The 26,713-nt window shown below is 37.6% G+C and overlaps 1 protein-coding gene and 1 long non-coding RNA gene across 7 annotated transcripts in view; one reads left to right on the forward strand and one right to left on the reverse strand.

Annotated features, from left to right (window-relative positions):
* Positions 1 to 26,713, reverse strand: part of LOC112922752 (uncharacterized) — a 217,799-nt gene that overhangs the window by 55,596 nt on the left and 135,490 nt on the right. For 2 of the 5 annotated variants that reach the window (XR_011996978.1, XR_003235513.2), the window contains 3 exons: positions 23,220 to 23,376; positions 5,136 to 5,233; positions 3,064 to 3,136 (listed from right to left, as the gene is read on the reverse strand). This is a non-coding gene — a long non-coding RNA (uncharacterized lncRNA). Of the gene's footprint in view, positions 1 to 1,320; positions 1,432 to 2,295; positions 2,434 to 3,063; positions 3,137 to 5,135; positions 5,234 to 23,219; positions 23,377 to 26,713 lie in introns of all 5 variants that reach the window. The other 3 variants (XR_011996976.1, XR_011996977.1, XR_011996975.1) reach the window with 3 other exon arrangements.
* The window catches only part of SPTLC3 (serine palmitoyltransferase long chain base subunit 3), a 148,929-nt gene that overhangs the window by 34,044 nt on the left and 88,172 nt on the right, over positions 1 to 26,713 (forward strand). For both annotated transcript variants that reach the window (XM_026002406.2, XM_072736404.1), the window contains exons 2-4: positions 8,432 to 8,617; positions 23,790 to 23,944; positions 24,573 to 24,721. In XM_026002406.2, coding sequence (XP_025858191.1) covers positions 8,432 to 8,617; positions 23,790 to 23,944; positions 24,573 to 24,721 — 490 coding nt within the window. The remainder of the gene's footprint in view (positions 1 to 8,431; positions 8,618 to 23,789; positions 23,945 to 24,572; positions 24,722 to 26,713) is intronic.

Consider the following 26,713-nt stretch of genomic DNA (forward strand, 5'->3'; position numbering starts at 1 on the left):
GCAACGCTGGAATTGCTCCGGGGGCTGCAGCCCTCTCCACCAGGAGCCACCGCCTGAGCTGCTCCCCAGGCCCTGCTGGGTACATGCTCCAGCCCTTAACCGTGCTTGGCCCGTGGTGTGTGGCGCGCTCTCCCCTGGGGCACACTTCCTCTGTTATTGACCCCAGGATACTGGAGGCTCCACTGCCCCTCCTGGGATCCTGCCTAAGTTCCCTGCGAGTGCCTTTCCATCCGGGAAGATTGTTGAAGTTCCTGCTTCTCCGGGCCTGGGCTTTCCTGTCCTGGAGGCTCTTGCCACAGGGCCTTAGCCTGGCTCCTCGCGGGGACCCCTCCCCCACTGGATTCTTTTTTATTTTTTATTTTTCCACCTTCCTAGCTTGTTACAAGTGCAAACTCTTCTCTTTGTAGCATTCCAGCTGTTCCCTCTTTAAATCTCAGGCTGAATTCGTAGGTTTTCAGGATGATTTGAAAGTTATCTAGGTAAGTTGGTGGGGACAGGTGACTTGGGGACCCTACTCTTCTGCCATTTTGCCCTGCCCCCTTACGCTCATCATTCTTGTATCATTTCACCTTCATGAACTTTGGGGCTGTATCATTTGTATAAGTGACATTCCAAGGTATTTAAAAGGGAAATAAATGCAACTTGGGAATCAATCAGACACTCAAGTATTTTAGAGTAAAAGTAAGAATTCTACTGAAGAAAGAGCTGCTTTGAATTTTACTACCATAGGGGTGATAATTTAAAAAAAAATATATATATATATACACTAGCTATATAATTTAAAATATATATATACATATATATACACTAGCTATACACACACATGTGCAATAAATAAATGTTTCTTCATTTGCTGTATGTCCTTAAGATAATTTCCAGATACTTTAAATCATTGTATTTTCATCATTTTTACCAGTTAAGTTTGTTTTACTGTCAGGAAGGTCCATGGAAGCTCTTCATGGTACCATTGTGGAAATGGTCTCCCCTTCCATAGATTTTTAACCAACTCCCACATTTGAGTACAGCCTAATCTCTAGAATAAGTCTCTTATTCAAGAGTATTCACAATGGTTCTCTTTCTCTGCTCAAAACCCAGCAACTACACTGTAGGTAGATACTCATTCCCAAAATGCCAGTATCCTTGGAAGTTTGTGTTATACCCAGGAGACCTCAGAGGAGGTCTACCCAACTCTTATAATGTGGAAAATTCTGCATACATTCCACTTAAGAGAGGAAGATGGTCCTTTCCTTATCCCCAGTGCTCTAAATTCCCCTCATCATTTTGTCAGCCCAAAGACTATTTTATTCCTAGACTTCCTACCCTTATAGTGACCAAAACCTGACAGTCTCTTCATCTTCATCTTGGCTCTTCTTTTCCATGGACCAACCCAGCAGTACAATGGAATGTGCCATGTTCCACAGCTGTCTCAGTCTGAAAATAAAAGCTTGCTTGTGAGTAAGTGGTTAATCTACAGAATTAACTTGAGTCCAGATTTATTCATCCCTTTTTATCCCAATCCAAGTACTAGGGCAGAACAAAAGCCTGCAATGGTTTTTTGCCATTAAAAGGATTTGCCATTTATTTCCCCTTTTGCCATGTTTTTTTGCCAAAAAAAAAAAAAATTTTTCCCCCCAAAATTCTGGAGGGAAAATTGCTACTGAGACTGTCAATGTCCTTCTGGTCAAAATAGTCACATGTGCTCTTCCTCCCATCCCCTCAGGGGATGGCAACTGTCCTGGCAATTATACCATCTCTTCCTTTTATCTCCAGTTGTCTTTAATCTATTGGGTACTTTTTTCAATTCCTAAATATGCTATTTTCTTTATTCACAGAGCAGCAGCTCCCCTCATTATTAGTACCTAAAGCCACCACCTCCTATCTGTCCCATCCTTCAGCACCACACTTCTTCAGTGAGTAGTCACCACTCATAAGCCCATTGTCTCCATGCTCCCTTTCTCCTTAAATCCTAGTGTCCATAAGACCACTGGGAAAAAAAGGTGGATAAAATCACTTGCTTAAGTTTCCTTGTGAGTGTCTCATAAATAATGGTCTTCTTCAGCTCCAGTGTCCCAACCCCCTACCTCTCCTCTCCCTTGAACCTCCCACCACTTTCTCCCTTACACCTGCTCTGTCCCAGTGGATTTTCCTCCTCCTGCTTTTCCTTATGTGTAGGTCCTGGCTGGGGCTCCATACATATTCTTCGCCTTTCTTCCCAAATATTTTAGTCTAACAGTTTTATCTGTCTTCTCCATTCACAAGATTTCTTGAAAATCATAACATTTCATGAGTACTTACTCTGTGGCAGGTACTTTGCATATATTATCTCATTTAATTTTCAAAATAGCCTTTAGGGCACCTGGGTGGATGAGTTGGTTGAGCATCTGACTCTTGATTTCGGCTCAGGTCATGATCTCAGGGTCATGAGATGAAGACCTGTGATGTTGAGTTCCACACTCTGTGATAAGGCTGCTGGAGATTCTCTCTCTCTGCCCTTCCCCCCACTCATGCTTGCTGTCTCGCGCTCTCTCTCTCTCTCAAATAAATAAATAAATCTTAAAAAAAAAAAAACAACCTTTTAGTTCCATTGTAACCTTGAGGGCAAGAGAAATTAAGGAACTTGCACAAGGTCATCCAGTTGGCAAATGGAAGTGCCAAGATTTGAACCCAGGAAGTCTTATGGCTGCTCAAGGGCTCTCCACCATCCAGCTCGTCAGGACTAGGTTCAAATTCCACCTCCTTCAGGAAGCCACACCTGATCACCCAGCGTAATATGGTCCCTCCATTCGTGGCATCCTTATGGTGTTTACTTTCTGCTCACTCCCCTTCCTACCCCCACCTCACCTCTCACATGCACCATAACGTTATCAATTCTGGGAGAAAGGGACTGTATTTGCTGCTTTCATATCCCCTCTAATGTTAGCACTGGACTGTCTAAAATAGGTGGGCAATGAAAGACCTTCTAATTTGAATAGAAGACTCATTATTTGTAAAGTAAGTCTTCCCAGCATGGCCCAACATCCTGTTTATTTCCAGATATGACAGGAATGTAGGAAGTGAACAAACCTCAGAGTGTCACAGTGTTGCAATTGAGCAGGCACTGTAGGCTAGGTTGCTCAGGATCTGTTTATTTTCAGGGCTGTGAAAGAAAAGGTAGAACAGAGAAAGAAAGTACATCATGGATTACCATGCTATGTCAGTCTTTGGCCAGCAAACTTCTTTTTTTTTTTCAGCAAACTTATTAAGCAAGATTTTAATGCTTCATTTACTTTAAAAAGACAAAAATCTCATATTTCAGAATAACTATCCAACCCCAGATTGAGAATTCTTTCCCAAGGAGTATGATGGATTTTAATTTTAAATAAAGGGATGTAGTAAATGAATCACTATCCAACTGTTAAGAAAGACCTATGTATTTCCAGATAACTTTATTCTCCATCAAGGTATCTCATTTTCTCTCTGCCAAATAAAATAATATTAAATTAAATGAAAATAAATAAATCAAGGTATGTGAGAGAAAGTAGATATTGGTTTGAACTGATGGACGTTGTTGAAAATTTCTCCTTTGTGTTATAACTTTCTTCAAGAATAAGTCACAGGGGCAAAAAAAAAAAAAAAAAAAAAAAAACCCTAGTTATACAAGCCAAGGCTGTGCACTCAACTGTGAGTGTTATTTGCATCTAGGTAGACTGTTCTGCAGTGCAGGTTTATCTCAGAGCCAATTCAAGCAGAAAGTTCCCATGGATTTCAGGGGAAATGTGCTGCTTGATTTGGCCACATATAGAGCTCAGAAATGGATTTAAGGCCTCCTGAAAAGGAAAATATTCTCCTACCCTTCACAGGTTGTCCTAGAAGTTTATCCCTTTACATGTGGCTACATAACTTAGCCATCTTCTAAGTCAACCAAAGCCGTTAATCATGTTTCCAGAAGTCACCTGTATTGGGCCCCTTTCACTCACTCTTCTTCCTCTATGGTGCCCTTAAAAGCCGTGGGTCCCCAAATTCTGTCTCAAACCTACTGTTATACTCTCTTTATAATTTGCCCTTTATCACATTCACCTTCAACCATGGCTCAAACCAAGCCTCATTGATCCCAGGACCCTGGGATCACACCCTGAGCCAAAGGCAGACGCCCAGCCACCAAGCCACACTGGCATCCCAGATACTCCATTTTTCTCATCCTTGATCTTGTACCTAACCATTCATAAAAATTCATCAAATCTTCCTTCATGAAGATCTCAGTCCCTTTTTCTGGAATCTGACAAATAGAGGAAAGAAGGAACTCAATGATGTGTCCCCATGATGTGGAAGGAGCCAGGAGATGGTTCCTAATAGGGTCAGGAGGTCACTTGGAATGCAGGACACAGATGCAGTCCAAAGATTAAGCACAGAACAAAGCCAAGGAAAGGAGCCAAAGCTGGCACTAGAATAGTAAGATCAGGTGTCCATCAGACCTACAGGACAGGTGTGAGGACATAGTAGGAAATAGGTCAAGAAATCAGGATGGGACTCAGTCTGTTTTGTTCATCTTTGAGCCCCAGAATCAAACACATAGGCAGCTCACTGTAGGCACATATTGAATGCCCTATAATCCCAAATATGAGGTATTGGTTATAACCTCTCATTCAAGACCTGATATTAACCAATGCTCTCTCACTTTCATTATTTGAGACCACCAGGTAATGTTGGAGGAAGTCATATGAGACAAGAGTAACATCCATTCACATTAGTTCAGAGTATCTAGAGAAGTAACCTGATGGTATGCATAAATAAGGAGGCAAGGAATTTTTATTAAAATTAAATTTTATTAAATTTAATAATATCTCATGGGGTTTTGACTTAATAATTCAAGTGTTCAATGCCATTATAAAAAGGCTTTTTATTTTTTTATTTTTTTTTTTAATTTTTATTTATTTATGATAGTCACAGAGAGAGAGAGAGAGAGAGGCAGAAACACAGGCAGAGGGAGAAGCAGGCTCCACGCACCGGGAGCCTGATGTGGGATTCGATCCCGAGTCTCCAGGATCGCGCCCTGGGCCAAAGGCAGGCGCCAAACCTCTGCGCCACCCAGGGATCCCTAAAAAGGCTTTTTAAAAAATAATTTAAAAACCAGTTATGTAGACAAAAGAAATACTCACCTACAGATGTATTTTTTTTTTTATTGTCATATATTTTGTGGCTTGGGATAAAACTTCCAGTGATTAAGTCACATAGAGATTTCCAAAATATTGCAGCTCTGACAACATAGAGGAAAGGAAGGTGACATGTTCTCAAAAACTGTGTTGTAGTAAAAACACAACTCTAATTGACATGATTTTATATATCATTCTAAATATATATGTGTAAATTAAATTAATGCATTAAATATTAGTAGATATTTGACAATTTCCTTTAAATCACTAAAAGTTATAAATTGTGGTCAAAACACTTCTCACTGAGAAATGCAGAATCTGTGCATTGCATTATGTTTGCTGAGTGAAATAATGAATTTATAAATACTTATTAAAGACTTAATTAAATTTTTTTAATTTATTATTTATTATGGTCACACACACACAGAGAGAGAGAGAGAGAGAGAGAGAGAGAGAGGCAGAGACATAGGCAGAGGGAGAAGCAGGCTCCATGCACCGGGAGCCTGATGTGGGATTCGATCCTGGGTCTCCAGGATCACGCCCTGGGCCAAAGGCAGGCGCCAAATCGCTGCGCCACCCAGGGATCCCAAGACTTAATTAAATTTTATCCTTAGGAATAATTTACTCACTAGTCCACTGAACCAATATTCATTATGCTACTATGTGAAATCAATTAAACAGGAATCAAAATGGTCTGGCTCTAAAAGTTACCTTCCACTGGAATGTTGACACCTAATATAAAGAAAGAAATACTTCCTGTAACTTTGTTATAAAAAATTTCAAACACATGCAAAAGTGAAAAAATAATGTAAGAAACATTCATATAGGACAGCCTGGGTGGCTCAGAGGTTTAGCGCCACCTTCAGCCCAGGGACTGATCCCGGAGACCCACGTTGGGCTCCCTGCATGGAGCCTGCTTCTCCCTCTGCCTGTGTCTCTGCCTCTCTCTGTGTGTCTGTCATGAATTTAAAAAGAGAGAGAGAGAGAGAAACATTCATATAAACTTCACCTAGACTCAAGGGTTATTTTTCTTTTTTGAGAGAGAGAGAGAGAGAGAGCACACACACATATGCGAGTTGGGGGAGGGGCTAAGGGATAGAGAATCTTAACCAGGCTCTACTGTCAGTTCGGAGCCTGACATGGGGCTCCATCTCATGACCCTGTGATCATGACCGGAGCCAAAATCAAGAGTCAGACATTTAAGCGACTGAGTCACCCAGGTGACCCATAGACTCAACCATTATTAACATTTTCCCAAAATTGCTTCATATATGTATATTTAATTTTTGATGGACCATTTGAAAGAAAATTATAGATGTCATAACATTTAATTACCCTAATACCTCAGCATGCCCTGAAGTATTTCCCCTCATAATTGTAGTACTGCCATCACTCCTAACAAAATTAACAATAATTCTTAATAAGATACATATCCAGTCCACATTTGGATTTATGCAGTTGTTCAAAATATGTATTTTTTAACACAGTTTGTACATCAACAAAAAAACAGGATCCATGAAAAAACACACACTGCATTAAGTTGTATCTTTTAAGTCCCCTCTACCACCTACCCTTTATTCTTTTTTTTTCTTTTGTCCAGCTTTATTGAGGTATAATTAAGAAATAAAAATGTATATATTCAAGACATGCAATGCTATTTGATATATGTAAACATTGTGAAATTATTACCACAGCCAAGCTAATTAATATATCCATCACAAGTTATCATTTTCTGTGTATGGTGAGAACACTTTAGATATATGTCTTATCAAATTTCAAATATACTATACAGTATTATTGACTGTAGTAACCATGATGTAGTCCCAGAATTTACTCATCTTATAACCAAACACTTACATACTTTGGCCAACATCTCCCTATTTCCTCTACTTGCTGACCTTGGTAACTACCATTCTACCCTCTGTTTCTGTGAGTTGAGCTTTTTTTAGATTCTACATATGAATGAGATCATGTAGTATTTGTCTTTTTGTGCCTGGCATATTTCATTTAGCATAATGTAGTCCATATTTATCTATGCTGTTGCAAATACCAGATTTCCTTCTTTTGTGTGGCCAAATAATATTCTACAATATTTTATATTCTTTATTCGTTCATCCATCTACAGACACTTAGATTATTTCTATATCTTGGTTATTATGAATAAGGATACAATGAACCTGGAGGTGCAGATATCTCTTCAAGACACTGATTTCATTTCCTATGGGTATATATCCAGAAGTAGGATTGCTGGATCGTGTGGTGGTTCAATTATTTTTTTTTTTAATTTTTGAGAAACCTCAATGGGTTGTACATTTTCATGATGGTTGTACCAATTTACATTCTCACCAACAGTGTACAGGGTTGCCTTTTACTCTACATCCTCATCCACATTTTTTATCTTTTGCCTTTTTGATAGTACCCATACCTTAATAGGTGTGAGGTGGTATCTCATTGTGGTTTCTCATTGCATTTCCCTGATGATTAATGATGTTGAATACCTTTTCATACACCTGTTGGCCATTTGTAGGTCTTCTTTGGGAAAATGTCTATTCAGGACATTGCTAATTTTTATTTTTTTATTATTTTTTTAATAATAAATTTATTTTTTATTAGTGTTCAATTTGCCAACATACAGAATAACACCATTTTTAAATCAGGTTATATGAGGGTTTTTTAGTTGTATGAGTTCTTTATTTTAGATACTAGCCCCTTATCATATATTTGGTTGGCAGATATTTTCTCCCATTCCATCAGTTGCTTTTTCATTTCGTTGATAATTTCCTTTGTTGTGCACATTGTGGATTATCTGATTGTTTCCTCATAAAGTCATCTGCCACATTCCCTTATCCTGATGTTTCTTGTGAAATGGAAGTTAGATATAAAAACTTGACTAAGTTCAGGTCATTAGTATATTGAATATTACATCATGATAAGAGCACGGATGCTCTTGTTCCAACATTGGTGATGGAATTTGATCACCCAAAGTAGTAACCTCAGATTTGTTATTAGGGAGTAACATATGGGGTGGTACGTTGGCATCTTGCAAAAAAATGTATTTCTCATTAACTTTTCACTTAATGGATTTAGCACCTGTGAGAATTTTTGCCAAAATCAATTATTTTGGAGGGGATTGTAAAATAAAATGTACCTTTCTGATTACCATCTTCATGATCACTTTCTACCTTTCTCTAAGCACTTTTTTATGTTCTTTAAAAGTTAAAAGTTTGAAAGTCCAAAATTTTAAGTATGTATTTTATCATAATGGAAGAGAACTAACCTTCTATTTTCTTTTGTGTTTTCAGCAAAATGGGAAGCCACATTTTTACGATAAGCCAATTGCTGAATCCTTTGAAGAAGCACCCCTTCATGTTATGGTTTTCACTTACTTGGGATATGGACTTGGAACTCTATTTGGCTATCTCAGAGACTTTTTGAGGAGCTGGGGAATAGAAAAGTGTAACGCAGCTGTAGAACGAGAAGAACAAAAAGTATGTATGTGTACCTCCTTGGATCTTTGTCAATGCATATTCTTTTCTTAAGTGTTCTCAGAAGTGGTGATGCATGTACAGACCTAAAAAGAGTGAGGCACTGAGACCATTCAGGGTAAAATCTATTCATCTCCACCCCATAAGCCCCATCCCCCATGTGTCAGACTTATTTTTTTAATAAACATTTTATTGAGCAACTACTACTTGCCAGACACTGAACTAAGAGTTTTCTAATACATTATCATATTTAATTTTCATAACAGTTCCATGAGACAAGTATTAAAATGCCATTTTAAAGATGAATAAATCAAAATATAAGAGCAGAGACTTTTGGCTAGGACTATACTCTGGTCTTCTTGTTGCAAGATGAGTATTATTTATGTTCTATCCTAAAATAGAAAAGTGTGCCTGAGTGGAATATGAAATTTTATTTTCATTTAGGTCATGGTTTCTCAACTTTGGTACCAATGACATTTTGGATTGGATAATTCTTTGATGTGGAAGACTGCCCTGTTTGCACTGTAAGGTTTTTAACCTTAACATTTGACATGACATGAGAATCAAACATTTCTCCAAACATTGTCAAATGTGTCAGGAAGTGCAAAAAACCTCAATTTAGAACCACTATCTTGATACTTTTGATAGTTAACTCATAAAAGTCTACAGCATCCTCTTTTCACATAGAGCTATCAGGACAACCTGGAAAATATTCAGAGATCTGCAAAGAACCTGTATTTTCCTAACATGTTTTCCAAATCAGTTCATATGATTTATGATGCCCCAAATTCTTTTTTTCTAAAAATTGCTCTGAAATATTATGATAATTATGGGCATGGATCATTCCACATGATGGAGCCTTGAACACATCTAAGCAAAGAACCATAGGGAAAGAAAACATGGTGTGAAAGAGGTAAGAGAAAGCATTGTACATTCAAGGAACTGAGAAATTCCAATGACTAGACTATTGTGAGTGACAGTGGGAGTATGTGGGGAGAAAGATTGTTTGAGAGGCAAGTAGAGACCAGACTATAATGGGTTTTTATAAGCCAAAGATATTTATTATAAGGACAATGGGTAGGCATTAAAGGAATTCGGGCAGAGGAATGCAGATTTGCAGATTAGAAAGACCATGTTCACTGGCCTATGAAAAAAAGGATTGCAGGAGGACAGAACAGACCAAAAAACCAGTTAAGAGGCTGATGCAGAAATCCAGCTCAAATTCAAAAAAGCTAGGGGCACTTGGGTGGCTCAGTGGTTGAGCATCTGCCTTGGGCTCAGGTCGTGATCCCAGGGTCCCGGGATCAAGTCCTGAATGGGGCTCCCCACAAGGAGCCTGCTTCTCCCTCTGCCTCCTCTCCACCTCCCTCTGTGTGACTCTCATGAATAAATAAACAAAATATTTTTTAAAAAATAAATAAAATAAATTTAAAAAGCTAGATGAGATCTGGAGTAAGACTAGGGTAGTTGGAATAGGAATAGTGATAAGAGATAAGGCCAAGAGATGTTAAAGGAGTTAATAAGGATGATTGACTTGACTTAGGGAATTAGGGAGATGGACAAATCAAAGACCACATTCAGGTCTATGCCTTGGGCATCTGAGTGGGAAGAAGGTTATGGTATTCATTGAAATGGGGAATAGGGGAGGAAGATCCAGTTGGAGAGGAAAATGGTCAATTCCTTTTTGCCAGGTTGAGAACTAGTATTAGATATAAAGGCCTAGACCCCTGGAGAAAAGTCTCAGATGGATATTGTGGCATCTTCAGCATATTTTGAGCATATCAACATTAATCAAAGCCACAGAAGTAGATGAGATCTCCCAAGGAAGATCTATAGAAAAAAAAAGGAAGGGAGAGAAGAGAATGAAAACCTTTAGAGAATTTAATAGATGTAAGAGATGGAATTCTAATGCAAAACTAGAAGCAATGTGACAAATTAAAAGGCCCTAAAATAGTTTAAGAGATATTTGTACTTAAACTGGGGAAAAGATAGATGGAATGAAGAAAAGGGAATTATAGAGATATTTAGGAGATAGAATCAACAAGTCTTGGTGACTGTGTGTAGAGAAAATTAGATAAAGGGAAGAAACCAGGGTAACCCAACTTCTTTGGCCAGACATGAGAATGGTAGTGGCATGCCCATCACAATGGCAAGGTTTTATATAGCAAAAATATATACGCACATACAGTTTTGAGGATGTACAGGTCCTTAAATGGCAAAGGATCTAGAAACAGTTGAGTCTAGTAGGAGCCGATGATGAAATGCGAGACTGGGATTAGAAAAGCAAGTTCTTCTTGGCCATTCTCATGAGGATCCCCACAGCTCCTCCCTGACACCAGCCAGTCTGCTCTAGAAGCTGTTATCACCAATCTGCCTGTTCCCCAGGTGTAGGTAACTGGTGCATAATAGATCAGCACATTTCAGTATATGTACTGGGACAGAGGGTGAGTCAAATGTAAATTTCTCAGGTGTGGCATCCCTTGGCAGGCTTAGCCTTCAGCTTTGCCATCTATTTTCTCCTCTGTGCCAATATTTTTGTTCTAGCAACCTAGCAGGGCTAGTCACTTTTTTTTTTAAGCATTTCTTATATTTCAAGCGGAACATAATTATATATAGGAAGCAGACTCTGAGATGGAGGTGTGAGGGCAGAAAGATTTTTGCAGTGTGCTCCTGGAAGCAACATCCATACACCTGTGAGGAAGCGAAGGGAGCAAAATGAGACCAGGTAAATTGTGATGTAGTCCCAGCCAAGGTCTCAGTGGATCCCACAGGGAGCTCTGGACAGGAGGGCCCTTCAGAAGCATTCCTCACAGAGGGCAGGGTTTTGGAGCCTTCTGTGATGATAAATGGGAACAACCACCCTAGAGGGAGATCCCAAGCCAGGCAGCTCCCTTCAGCAAGCTGTCTGCCTCCTACACTCCCAGCACTTGAGGGAAGGGGTGCCTAGACCCGAACAATGGGATACTTTAAGCATGAGCAGCCTTGATTGCAAAACCTGTCACTATGGGTGCAAGAACTGCTCAAACCACCTCCCAGGAGGAAGACAGTGCATCAAATAAATCAATGCTCTGGGTTTTTTTTTTTTTGTTCGTTTGTTTGTTTGTTTTACAAAATAAATGATTTTCCTCCTGTTGGATCTCTGTGAGGTAGAGACCATCAGTCAATTGAGTTACCTTGGTGGATATACCTTTCACATGGCACACTTTTTATTATGTGTCCCTTCCTTTTGAGCCCCTTTAGACATTTATAGCTGTTCAGAGTAACAAATTGCAATAGCTGCCGTCATTGTATTCTTTTTGATGGGACTTGGTCACTAGAAACCCTATATTCAGGCTGACCGTTAGCCTTTTACTATTTCCCCCAACCCTGTACTTCTGAGAAGTACCCTTGTTTTGTGTTAATAAGCTACCCGAGGCACATCTTGAAGTATCTTGCTGGAAACACACCGCTTTCCAGTGACTCTTGGTTCTTTTAGCAGAAATGAGCATTATAATCTATTCTAAAAGCTGGTGACTGAGAGAGCAGAATGAATTGTCCCATAAGCTAGCCAAGAGCGAAATGACACCAGGAAAAAAGCATATCCATGAGGTGGTGGTGGAGAATAGCAATAATGTTTTTCAAAAAGATCATAAAGAGATGTCTGATTCTGATTACACTCTTCTACTCTATGTGTGTTCTTTTTATTTTAAATAGAATGTATGTATATATGTTATGTATATATAAGGTGTACAGCATATTTTGATAAAAATATACATAACAAAATGATTGCTACAATCAAGCTAATTGACATGTCACTTTCCTCATTTATTTCCTGTTTTAATTAAATACAAGAATTTATTAATCCAGTTTCCCTATTTTCTCCCCGAGATGACTCCTCTCATACCAAACCATCCATTCAGACTAAATTTTTGCCCCAAATTTAGAATCTTTTTGTGTTCTTCTCTTTGATTTCTAGCCCCAAAACCCTGAAACTGTCTCCAAAACATAAAGGCTTTGAAAATCTTCTTATCTAAATCACTTGATTACTGATTCACTTAGGATTACTGATTCACTTAGTATAAACTAACTGAAAAGAAAAAAAATCAAAATCTTCCTCCAGAAGAGCTAAAAAACAAATCACAGGTCCAGGAGAACTGGCACCTCAAACAGACTCCACTAAGGATCAGAAGACACTGACTAGGAATGGGACAATACAGACAGGTACAAGGTTTAAATATTCTTGCTTAAATTCTCCTTTTAACTCTTAATTTTGGAGACACATATATCCTTTTTTTAAAATCAAAGGCCACTTCAGCAATGAACTGAAATTCATTAAATACCTCTAGATAAATCACTTTCTCAGTGATGCAATGGCTTAACTTGGCAAAATCCAGAAGAGAATGTCAGCAAATATAATCATTAAATGAATGTCAAGCATCATCAGAGACTTGGAAAAACTTCAAGCCTAGCCCCATTTCTCAATCCATATGGTTTGATAACAGGTTCAGCAAGATCTGCTCCACATGGCACCAGCCTTTTATAAAACATTTCAGTACAATTCCATGTTCATACTAGATCCGGAGAGTCCCTGTAGCACCCATACAAGTACATCTCAGACATTTCTGGCCCATCCCCAGAGATTTTTACTCCCACATGAAACAAAGAGTGTTCAGCAAGTTGTAACTGTAAAGAATTTTAAGAGAAATCTTCAAATGTTTGCATGAATTAAAAATTGTCCTTTTGCATCCATATTTTGCATCCTGATAATGATAGCAGGATTCACCCAGAGAGTACTCATTACTTCTGAGTATTTCGAAGGGTGGGTTCCATTAAGGTCACTGGATCTGAGTTTTGTCCAAAGCAAACAGATGGCCTGAGCACTGGTCTTCCTGTTTGGACCTGGGCGAGTCCAAACTCAGAGAGCTTTCATTGGAGTTTCCCTGGGAATTTAACAAATTAGCCAGCAGCTTGTGTGATGGTAATATTAGACCAAGGGTTCTCAGCCTTGGCTGCATATTGGAATCACCTGAGAAGCCTTAAAAGCTAATACTGGGCTCACACCCCAAATTCAAATTTAATTGGTTTGTGGTACATCCTTGGTGGGGTTCATAAAAGCTTCCCAGGTGATTCTCATATGCAGAAACTTAGAAACCAACGTTTAGAACAATGCTCCTCCAACTTTCCTGTGTATACAAATGGTCCACTCCCTCACTTCCTTGAATTAAATTTCACTAAATCAATAGCTTTGAATGCAGCAGGAATTGATGGCCAGTGAAATCCCCAATCCCCCCAACTAGGCTCCATTCCAAATACCTTCTGGCTGCTTCTAAAAAGCAAATATAGCCTCACAAGGGCTGAATATTTTCTATGATTGTTTCTAGCAAAGAAGCGTATGCCATAGATTGGAACGACAACTCTAAAATCATAGCTCTAGAAATATTTTGTGAAATAAGATCATCAGTAAAATCAGATCACAGCCTCCACACAGTGAATACTCAGGTCAATATTTATTTGGATGTGTGTATCTGAACATCCAAATAAATGCATATATATACATGTTACACATACAAAACTTCTGCTGTGTCATTAAAATGTTCGTTAAATCATTTTTTAATTCCTTTACTTCCCTTTGCAAGAAAGAATCTACAAATAGTAGTCAGGCAGAGTTGATTGATTTTGATAAGGTAGAGCTTTGCTATGTACACCAAGTATTACTAAGCCAATGTGTGAAATGAGTGGGTTATGACAAGTCCTAATGAAGAGCCCCTCCTCAAACCTGTGTCTTTTGTTTCCTTTCCCTTTTGTTACAGAAATAATGAGCAAAATTGTCCTTTTTTGTGCGCTTAATTACATATAGGCTCATTTGCACTGATTTTGTCCTTTCCTTAACATAAATGGGATTGTATCATACACACTGTTGTGTGACTTACTTTTTTGTCACTTATGTTTGAAGATCTTTACATGTCAGTCCAAGATTACCTCATTCCTTGAAATACTTGCATGATGGTATTCCATAATGCGTATATATGATTATTTATATTACCAATTTTTATTATTTTATTATTTCAAATAATTCTTCAATGAACAGCATATGTATTTATTCGAGGATAATTCCTAGAAGTGGCTTTCTGGGTTCAAGGAATGTATATTTTAACTTCTGAGAGATTGGCAAATTGCCTTTCAAAAAAGCTTGCCCAGCTAGACTCCAGTCAGCCGTACCTAGGAGAGCTTACTTCCTCACCAGCACTTGATATGTTGATATGATCAATGCATTTTTTACTTTTGCTAGTCTGATAGGTAAACATTTTTTGTTCTTGTCTTCATTTGTATTTTCCTGATTAACAGTGAGACTGGGCTTCTTTATATATGATTACTAGTGCTTTATACCCACTCTTCTTGAATCGCCTATTCATATCCCTTTCTCATGATTTTATTAAATCATTTCTTCTCACTGATTTAGATGAACTTTTTCTATATATTCATATATGAATAATTTGTCTATTAAATAATTTTATAATTCTGTTTTGTAGCTTTTAATTTTCTCTATGTTCTATTTAGCCATACTTAAATTTTTAATTTTTAAGCCATACGTATCAGACATCTTTGGGTTTTCTTTGTTGTTGTTAGTTTTTGCTCTTTGGGGAGGGAGGGTTCATTATGTTTAGGAAGGCATTTTTTTCATCTTAAAGATAAAACACATTTTCCTACAATTTCATTCAGTACTTTTATGATCTGTGATGCATTTATACATTAACCCATAATTTACCTAGAACTTATTTCTATGTGCTGTGTGAGGTATGAGGACTTTTTAAAAAGTTTTAATTTAAATCCTAGTTAACATAGAGTGTAATATTGGTTACAGGAGTAGAATTTAGTGATTAATGACTTTCATATAATATTCAGTCCTCAAAACAAGTGCTCTTCTTAATACTCCTCACCCATTTAGCCCCTCCCCCACCCATCTCCCCCTTCGGCAACCTTAACTTTATTCTCTAGTTCAGAGTCTCTTATGGTTTGCCTCCTTTCTCTTTTTTTTCCCTTCTCCTATTGTTAATCCATTTTGTTTCTTAAATTCCACATATAGTGAATTGTATTATATTTGTCTTTCTCTGATTGTATTATTTACATAATACACTCTAGCTCCATCCACATCATTGCAAATGGCAAGATTTCGTTCTTTTTGATGGCTGAGTAATGTCCATGTGTGTCTGTGTGTGTACCACATCTTCTTTATCCATTCATCAGTCAATGAATATTTGTGCTCTTTCCATAATTTGGCTATTGTTCATAATGCTGCTATAAACATTGGGGTGCTCCTTCAAATCAGTGTTTTTGTATCTCTTGGGTAAATACCTAGCAGTGCAATTGCTGGGTCATAAGGTTGCTCTATTTTTAACTTTCTGAGGAACCTCCATACTGTTTGCCAGAGTGGCTGCCCTAGTTTGCATTCTTACCAACAGTGTAAGAGGGTTCCCCTTTTCCTACATCCTGGCCAACATCTGTTGTTTCCTGATTTGTTAATTTTGGCCATTCTGACAGATGATGTGATGTGGTATCTCATTGTGGTTTTGATTTGTAGTTGCCTGATGATGAGTGATGTTGAGTATCTTTTCATGTGAGGAGGACTTTCTTTTTTAAAAGAGAGTTTTAAATGGTCTCAATATCATTAATGGAATATTTTTTACCCACTGATTTGAATTTTTTTAAGATTTTATTTATTAATGAGAGACACAGAGAGAGAGAGAGAGAGAGAGAGAGAGAGAGAGGCAGAGACACAGGCAGAGGGAGAAGCAGGCTCCATGCAGGGAGCCCGACGTGGGACTCTATCCCGGGTCTCCAGGATCACGCCCTGGGCCAAAGGCACTAAACTGCTGAGCCACCCAGGGATCCCCCCACTGATTTGAATTATTGATCTATTTATCTATTTTTTAGGTAAATTTGTAAGTTTTTAAGTAATTCTTAAAGCTTTTTTCTCTGTGTATACTTTATAATTAGCTTGTTAGGTATTGAATTTTTTTAAGAGACTGTTGCCATTTTAATTGGTAATATATTATTAAATCTATAGGCAGAGGTTAACTTTGGAAAATTTGACATCTTAATAATATTTAGTCTTCTCATTTAGAAACATGTTATGTCTCTTCACTTATTTCAGTATTTCTCATGTCCTTTAATAAAATTTTATAATTTTCTTTATTCTAAGGTCTTATATTTCCTCTTACAGTCATTGTTTGGGTATGAGTTTTTGATGAATTTGAAGAATTTTTAGGTTCTGTTTCTTTATACTTTCTTATAATATTTAAATATTATCTTTTTTCTCTATCCCATATCTAATTAGTTATGGATAGCATATAGGAAAGCTATTTTCATTTTTAACTCCAAATGCTACCACCTTAATGAATACTTCTCCTTAGTTGCCACACACAGCTTCTCAGTTTGTTGGATTGGATTGAAATTTCTTGTAATTTTCCATGTGTGCCATGAAAAACTGCAGAATTTTAAGTGTATTAGAACAAACTTGCTAATTATGTAATTTGAATCCTCTAGACTTACTTATTTTTTCTCTTCTCAAACTTATCATTTCTGATAAATGTGTGTTAATGTCTTCCACTGTGATTATGGATTTGTTTTTCTTTTTCTTATATATTTCAGTGTAACTGTCAGATACATGAGTCATGGCTTTTACAGTTTTTGGTGGATTTGTTCCTTTTATCATGCTTTACCTTGCACTCTGTCATGTCTGATGTGAATATACATCTGCTTTTTCTTCAACAGCCATCTCTTTCAGTCTTCATCACTTCAGAAAATGTAGCCCTTACATAAGCAGCATATAGATTTATTTAAAATCAAATGTGAAAGCTTCTGTGTTTTAATAAAATAACATAAGCTATGAACAATTACTTTCTTGAGTCATGTGAAATTGCTGTTTTTGTAGGTCAAAAATAAACTGGCAACTCCTTATGGGTAAACCTAATACTTTAATTACTCATGTGTTTCTTAATTCCTGCCATCTTTATATTTAACATTTATTCTTACATTTTCTTTTTTTTAATTTTAAATACTTTTCCTTTCATATCTTTGATACATTTGATTGAATTTTCCTTGTTCTACATTTTTTTCTCCTTGTCACTGTTAGGAAATTGTACGTAGTATTTCTCCCGGCTTTCTTTTTAATGGTTCTCTTTTAATGTTAACATATACGTATAGAATTAGATACAGTTTCTCAGTGATGAGAGTCTTCCAGGAGAATTTAATGACATTTTTTCTCTTGCATAAACATTTTCCAGGGTATAATTTATTTATTAATTTTTAGGTTCTGTTTCTTTATACCTTGTACACAAAACTACTTGGGCTAACCATAGTCCATTAGTTTCTTTACTCACTACTTTTCCTGGCATCTCATCTTCCTCCTTAGTTATTTCATTGTTTGTTTTATTAAGGTACTTGCTCAATTATTACAGAAAAGGTCTGTGGGAGTTAAGCTTGTGGCTCCTTACATATATAAGAATGTTCTTATATGGCTTTCTCATTTGATTGTTGGTTTGGCAAAGTACAGGATTCTAAGTTCAAAATAACTTTCCTTCATAATCTTTTTAAACTGTCACCTACAGAAGTCTAAAAGCAATCAATTTCTTATTCTCTTGTATGTAAACTGCCTTTCTTCCTTCCCTGAAAGCATTTGAGTTTTTCTCTTTATCCCTGGAGACATGAAATTTAACCAGTACCCGCGAGATCATTTATACCTTAGATTCAAATCTTTCTTCCTTTCTGGAATTTCCCCCTGCCTTTCCTCCTCCATCTTTTTTTACCTTATTTACCTCCTCTTGCACTTCTTCTTATTCTCCTTTCTTTCAATCTTGTAACTCCTATTAGGGAGATATTGGATCTTCTGAATCGGTTTTACATATCTCTTAACTTCCTTCATATTTTTTTCTCTATCTTTTCTCATTATGGCCTGGGAAACAGTAAATTTACTAGTCTTGCTTATTAATCTGCCTTTCAGCTGTGTTCCTTATACTTTTGAACTGTTTATCTTCTTAAGGGATGCATTGTTCTGTTGTGTGTCCCAAAAGATGAATATATTTTAAATTCTTTTTCTGTTTGCTCTATTAAGTCTTTTTTTTAAAGCAATTGGTTATATGGACACATGTTTGTTTGTTTGTTTTTTATTTTATGATAGTCACAGAGAGAGAGAGAGAGAAGCAGAGACATAGGCAGAGGGAGAAGCAGGCTCCATGCACCGGGAGCCCGATGTGGGATTCGACCCCGGGTCTCCAGGATCGCGCCCTGGGCCAAAGGCAGGCACCAAACCGCTGCGCCACCCAGGGATTCCTAGTAAATCTTTTCATTAGATGTTAGTTCTTCTGCTTGTTGAATCTGGTGCCTCTTATGCTAGTTTTCCTTAAATAGCACTGAGACTTGGTTTTATGCTCATTTCTTTTTTTACTTAAGAATCCTTATTTTCTTATGTGTTCACCTGTCTTGAGAGATTGAAGAAGGGAAACGGAAGGAATTGCCAGGACCAGTAGCTTGTGTTTTTGCAGTGTGGACTCCCCCTCTCTCCACATTGGGGCATTGCTTTCATTCAGTTCCTGGTGCCTAGCAAGGTGATTTGTCCTGTGGACAGTACAACTGCTTCTTACTTATTAACCCAATAAAAAGAGGACAGAGAGATATAGCTTCCCATTTAATCACCCTATCAACTTTGTATGGTTATTGACTCTTATCTTTAAATTCCCCTAACTGTAGGGAATATCCACACCAGTCTTCTCAGGAAATGTTTTAGAACTATTTTTTTTTAATAATACATTTATTTTTTATTGGTGTTCAATTTGCCAACATACAGAATAACACCGACTGCTCATCCCGTCAAGTGCCCCCCTCAGTGCCCGTCACCCATTCACCCCCACCCCCCGACCTCCTCCCCTTCCACCACCCCTAGTTCATTTCCCAGAGTTAGGAGTCTTCATGTTCTGTCTCCCTTTCTGATATTTCCTACCCATTTCTTCTCCCTTCCCTTCTATTCCCTTTCACTATTATTTATATTCCCCAAATGAATGAGAATTATGGTTTTCTATGGTTTCACTTCTCCATTGATCAGATTTTATTTGTATTCCATCTTTTGTGATCCCTCAATATTTCTGATTCAGTAGTAATACTCTCAATTGTCTTTCTAGACATTTATAAATTTATTTTGTTTCTTAAACATCTTTTGTCATTTCAGAGGACTTTTAGATGAGTGGTCAAATACTTGCAAGCTCTTAGTCTGCCATTTTTATTCAAATCTCCCTCTAATTTCTTAATAGAATTAAATTTAGCCATCTTGACTTTGTGCTTTTCATACTTCAAAGAACTGTTTATGATACATTACCCTTTCCAACAAAGAAAAAAATATAAACATATTGTATTATTACTCTGAGCTCATCCCTGATAGGAAAAATAGGTATTTCCCAAAAGGAAATAATGACACAAAATTAATTAGTTGAGAACAGAAGTATAAGTGTCAATGTAGGCAAAAATTAATAACTGGTGCTTGATAATGATTTTTTCTCTCTTACAAATCCATGGTTCTATTTCCTACTGAATGAGCAGGTAGTTAAATCAAATAAGAAGGAATAGACTTCTAAACCTGGCAATATTTTTCACAATTGGCTGTGGATATGTTTTCTTCACTTTCTTATAAACACCTAACCCTGTAGTATGGTTGAAAAGAACACTGTTTTCTTTTTTTAGAACTAGGTGGAATTCCCAATTTGTCCACTTAAATTTTCTGACTTTCTAATGACTCATCCAGAAAAGCTGGATAGAAATACATTTAACACTTGGAAAATTATAAAGTATCCTAGGAGATTAAAGGTGGAAAAAGAAAGACTGTCATATTGTAGTAGAAACAAAGACATTTTTGTGGCTGCATTTTTAGATTTTTGTTCAACCCTCCTATACCCCCACCCCACCCCCCCAAAACAATTGTGTCCTTATGGCCCAAGTTTCACTCTCACATCTAGCCATTTGTGTCAGGGAAAAAAAATAAAGATAGTGAGTAGACCAAATGACAAGTTACATATACAGATGGATAAAGATATGTCCTCTTGCAATGCTCCTGTTTTTGCAATATCTAGTCCAGTTTCATTTTCTGGTATAGCGAAAATGCTGTGGGAGGCTTACCCGAGATTAGAGGGCAATGACCTTTGGAAGGTGTTGACTGCTCCTGAAGAAACCTCACTGGTGCTCAAAGGAATGGGGTGGGGTGAAAATACACCCATGCAGAGGCAGGAAGACTCACAGGTGCAGAGGAAGAGCAAGACAGTGCTGCAAAAGAAGGCAATTCTTCCCCAAACCAGACCTTGAATTCTAAGCAGTTCCCTCTCAGGGACACATAGACTGCTGAGCTTGTGTTTCAGGTCTGAGTTTGTGCTCACAAAGAAATGGCTCTGTGTGATTAAAAGATTGGCCTCTCACTTTGGCAGAGAAGTTTAAATACTTAATTTCTAAAAAAAAATATATATATATATATATATATGTGTGTATATATATATATTATTGAATATGAAGATCATTACCTACTAGAAAGTCTTCTCTGATCCCACAGAATATGTTAGAATCACTGTATCTTGCCCTGAGAGCATTTATCTCACTAAAAAGCTGGCTGCCCATTTCCATATAGGTACAAAATCTAAATCTCTGAGCCAGAAGCCAGAAAGTTTGGACAACATGGAACATTTTCCCACCTTCCCTTAAGAGGCCATAATGGCATATCTTTATGAGGCATCAATGGTGAAAAACCCTAGATTGTTTCCTCAAGTCAGTGCCAAGTTCCTTATAATGAATGGATATTCCTCTATGGTCTGGCAATCTGTTGGCCTTAGCTTTCCATATTATAGGTCATGTTTTTTTTTGTTTGTTTGTTTTGAGGGGTTTCTTTGTTTTTGTTTTTGTTTTAACTGGTGTTTTGGAGGGAAGCTTGCACAAGTCGGTGAGGTGACAGCTTGAAGTCACTCTGAAGTGACTGCTGGGAAAGTGAACGAAGCCAGAGGTTGACCAGAGTTCAAGTCACTAACCTTACTGGGTCTGATTTTCCTCACATGTCAAATGTTTGAACTCTATGACTTCTATGTCCCCTCTGCCCTGGTATCCTGTGCATCTTGTGGTTCTATATTGAAATTAATTTTGTTTTAATATTGTAGATATAATATTTTATTTTTTCCTACCAAAAACCAAGTGTTTTCCTAAACCAACTGTTAACTATTTTGAGTAACATTTCTCAAAATATCTAAAACTGTAATTCCATTCAGAGTCTAAAAATAGTACTTACAGACCTACTTCTCTATTTTCTCTTGATAGTATGAATTTAAATGTTGTCATTTCAATTAAGAAATTTAGAACTAGAAGGACACAAATGACATTTGGGGATATGGAGTAACCATGAATCAGTAAACAGCTTTAAAAAAAAGAGGAAATAATTTGGAAAAGGAAATATTTGGATTATTTGGAAATAATTTCCTGCAATTACCAAATCTCCTTTTTTTCTTGAAAATAGTCCATTTCCCTGTTAGAATATAAAAGGGTATAATTATCATAACCATGTAGCTTTAAATCTTATTAAAACTTCTGTCAGGATACTTAGCTATTCGAGGATAAATTCATTTTGTAAGAGATGTTCAACTTTCAGATGTAACTAATAAAGTTGGCTTTCATCCTCCAAATTCATGTGCAATAGATAGTCCCCAGTATGTACTGGGATTGTGGTTATAAACATTCTTTCTAATACATATTCACAACTTCCCCCCAGAAATGATGCCATTGCCACCAAAAACCTAATGATGAGGCAAAGCAAACTTGGCTTGGATGCAACCACAAGCCATCAAAGCCTGCAGATTCCATATATTTTCTCTGAAATGGATCAGCTAGGAGATGAGTAGGCCAAACCAGTAGCTTAAGAAGGTCTTCCACAAAGCCTTAACCCTGGTCCTCCTTGTTACAACAGGAAGTCAGCTCTATTCCATAAGAGGAAGGAGAGCAAAGAACTCAAAGAGGATGGGAGAATAAGAAAGCTCCCTCCCAGTTGTTCAGTGGTTCCCCATTGCCTCCAGGATAATGTGTGAATTCTTCATCCAGACACTTAAGATTCCCACTTTCTGTGCCCAACTGAATACTGCAGCATTAATATACCACAGGGAATAGTAGCAGATGGGATCAGGAAGGTAACAGGGATTAGACCACTCAGGATCTTGGCTTTGACTCTGAGTGAGGTGGGAGCAACTCAGAGGTTCTGAGCAAAGTAACAAAATATGCCTTATGTTTTATTTTTACTCATTCTTTTCAAAAACGCCCTACACTTCCAACACAGACCCATTTATCCTGAGTGCCCCCTCCAAGCCTCCCTACCCAAAATAATCTCATTCCACCTTCAGTGCCGAGCTTTGAGACCCCTCATATGTAAAGTTACATTGATTCCTCCACCAAAATGTGACTCTCCCTCTCATTCTAATCTTACAAGTGCCTAAAGTACTTGGCCTAGACCAAAGTCTTATATTTCCTGCCTTGTGCTCTTAGGAGTTAGATGGCCAAAAGTTATATATGTTTTGTTTTGAGCCTCAGCTGGATAGCAAACCTCTTGGGCATGGCTTACCTTTTATACAGGACAACAGTGCTGTTACTTCAACTGTGGGTGAAGCCAGGTGCCTCCACAAGCTCATCAACTGAGTTTCTAGGCCCTTGGCGATATGACAGCCAGCCAACTGCCAAGAGTTTTGCCAAAAGGTCCCATATCAAGTTCATCCACATTTCTGAAAACATGAGTGGGGATATTCATGTTAAAAAAAGTTAAGACCAAATTATTATTCAAGAACTTTTTTTCTCCAGCTAACCTTCTTTGACATAAACACTTATTGTTACTTTTCAGATGGAATCCCGCAGGATTCATTGTGTCTACCACTCATTTGGAGACTTAATCTTGTATTGCACTATCGTCTTTGCTACCTTTCTGTGCCACATTTTTTATTTCCTCCCACTAAAATATAAGTTCTTTAGAGATGGAGGCCACAGCGTTATCTGGGAACCCACCTATTTCTTTACCTATGGGCCCTTTCTCAAAAACTATTTGCAAGTGGACTATTTGCATGGCTCTTCCAGCCTTCAATTGCAAATACAATACAAAAAGCAGGAGATCAAAGGTAAACTGCTCCCTCTGTTGTAACAGGATTTTGTGCCGCTTTATCAAAACTTTGAGAATTTTTACACACGGAACCTGTACATCAGAATCAGAGACAACTGGAACCGGCCCATCTGCAGTGCCCCGGGATCTCGGTTTGATGTGATGGAGAGGGTGTCGGATGACTACAACTGGACATTTAGGTGAGGAAAGCTTCTGGAGGGGCTTGGTTGAAAGAAATGCTTTCCAGGAAATCCTGGCATGGGCACCAAGTTACAGAGTTGATGAACCAAACAGTTGCTAGTCTTCCATCATTGAGCCCTTTGCAAGCCCTCATAAGTCCAGTGGCAGAGGTCACGGTAATTCCATTGCCAAAGGTGGCTATGTTATATTAGTAAAAGTAAAGCCTGTGTCAGAAGGTGCAGTATACATGAAGCCAGCCAGGAAGGGTCTTTTCAGCTTTATTGACAGATTATGCCCCTCTACTTCTCGCTGAAGGAGACAGTGATGACCATGGCTCTTTCTCACCTAGAAAGTCCTTGCTGGAATTTAAACAAGAGCACAGGTGTCACAGAACCAAATGCCCATGGAAAGCCAGGGCTAAGTAATATTCCATGGCTTGGGAGACCTTTTTCCAGTGCTCTGTCCAGCTTCATTCGGGGATTAGTGTCCTCCAGGGATGCAGGCCATTTTGTGTTGACAGCAATGCACATCAGAAAGGAAAAAGAAAATATATGATTTGGGCCAGACCCAAGATCTCCTTGTAAGAGTATTTTATGGGGCATAAGGTGATGTTAATTGAGAAAGCCCTCTGTATTCTTCTCTCTGCAGGTTTACTGGAAGAATCATCAAAGATGTCATCAACATGGGTTCATATAACTTCCTTGGCTTGGCCGCCAGTTATGATGAATCTATGAGGACAGTAAAGGATGTTTTAGAAGAGTATGGCTTGGGTGTGGCCAGCACCAGGCATGAAATGGGTATGTATGCTCACCATTTTGAAATTTTGTCCAAATTTCAATTTGGGTCTCAGATTCCTTGTGGCAACTTCTCAAATCTAGATCATATTTTAGACTGTGTACCTCAAAAAGCTGTTATAAAATGCAAAATAAAAAAATGTATATGAAGGTCTTTTTGGACATTTCAAACATTATGCTCTTGCCAGGCAGTCTATTAATTACAGATTTTAATTCTCCAGAATAAATAAAAATGAATCTTTCCTTAGACCACATTATCTAAAATAGCAACTATTGTGCCTCTTATATCTGGTCCTTTTCTGGATCTTTCCTTGTCTTTTTTTAAAACAGTTTTAGTCTTTTTTAAAAAAGACTTGCCTTTTTTAAAAACAGTTTTAGTGAAGTATAATTGATATTTTTAAAAACTGTAATTAACGTGTACAATTTGATGGGTACAATTTGATACATATACTCTTTGAAAACATCACCTTGAAAATAAAGGTAATAAATACGTCCATCACCTTGGAAAATTTCTGTGTCTCCACCTTTTGTGGTAAGAACACTTAACATGAGGTCTACCCTTTCAACAAAATTTTAAAGTGCATAATGTAGTATTGTTAATTATAAGCACTATGTTGTGGATCAGATCTCTAGAATTTACTCATCTTGCATCACTGAAATTGCATATCCATTGAACAACTTTTTGTTTAGAATTTGCTCTTTCTCCGACTTTTCTTATTGATGTCCATCACTGATCTTGCTTTTGTATTTGTACATTGCCCATTGCTGCTACTAAAAACATAAGTTCCATGAAGGGAGGGATTGAATTGGTCTTGTTGTCTATTGTGTTGAATGCATAAGTGAATGATGAATGAATGGACAAGGTGGAACAGACTGCTCATTTGTTTCCCTTTTAGCTGAAACATTTTTCTCTGAAATTTCTGCTCCTCCTCACCTCAGGGAGAAAGAGTGGTACAAGCTTACTCCTATAAAGTGTCTTGCTATTCCTGACAGTGTTTTCTTATACATCATCTCATTTATTCCTCACAAAAGTCCTCTGCGCTAGGAGGCAGCACAAGTGATGTTATTTCATTTCTAGAGAGGAAACTGAGGATCATAGTAACTAAGTGATGTGCCCCAGTAGTTTAGTAACCATACTAATTCCCAGTCTAGCTAGCTTCTTCTTCTTTTTTTTTTTTCCTAGCTAGCTTCTTGATAGCAGTTTCCTGTTCACAATGATACATGAATGGTTTACCAGGTCAGTTTCAGGCCAGTCTAAGAATCCAAGGTATATCTACTAAAAAGTTTTACCAGTAATGAAAAATGAGCCACATGCCCCTCTTAGATAACCAATTGAGAGAAGAGCATTAAAAACATGTAATTATTCAGATCCATGTAACAAAGAACAAGTTGAACAAAGTTAACTTTTTAAATCCATACATTCAGTTAACATTTAGCTAAAGCTACAGACTTTATAAGTGGTTGCTCAGTTTTGTTAAGAAAGGCATCTTATGGGATGCTTGCTGTCTCTCAATCTGTCAAATAAATAAATAAAATCTTTTTTAAAGGCTATTAAGTATGCATACATATGTATATTTCTGTGCAAATTTCTTTGAAAGATAACAGACCATTCAAAGTAAAAATAATTTTAAAAAATAAAGTAGGGATTCCTGGGTGGCTCAGCAGTTGGTCATCTTTGGCCCAGGGCATGATCCTGGAGTCCCAGGATTGAGTCCCCCATCGGGATCCCTGCATGGAGTCTGCTTCTCTCTCTGCCTGTGTCTCTATCTCTCTCTCTGTGTCTCTAATGAATAAATAAATAAAATCTTAAAAAAAAAAGGAAGACATCTTATCTTCATTTTGAGGTAGGGGGGCTACAAATTTAAGCAGAATACAGAAGGAAACTTCTACTTGACTTAGCAGAACTGGGTCACCTATGATACCCCATTTGGGGTGGGGCAGAGACTGGAACACTACTCTCAGTCATAAGAGACATGGAGTCAGTAAGCTTTGGAG

The sequence above is a fragment of the Vulpes vulpes genome, chromosome 14 (genome assembly GCF_048418805.1).
Source record: "Vulpes vulpes isolate BD-2025 chromosome 14, VulVul3, whole genome shotgun sequence".
In the NCBI taxonomy this organism is placed as follows: domain Eukaryota; kingdom Metazoa; phylum Chordata; class Mammalia; order Carnivora; family Canidae; genus Vulpes; species Vulpes vulpes.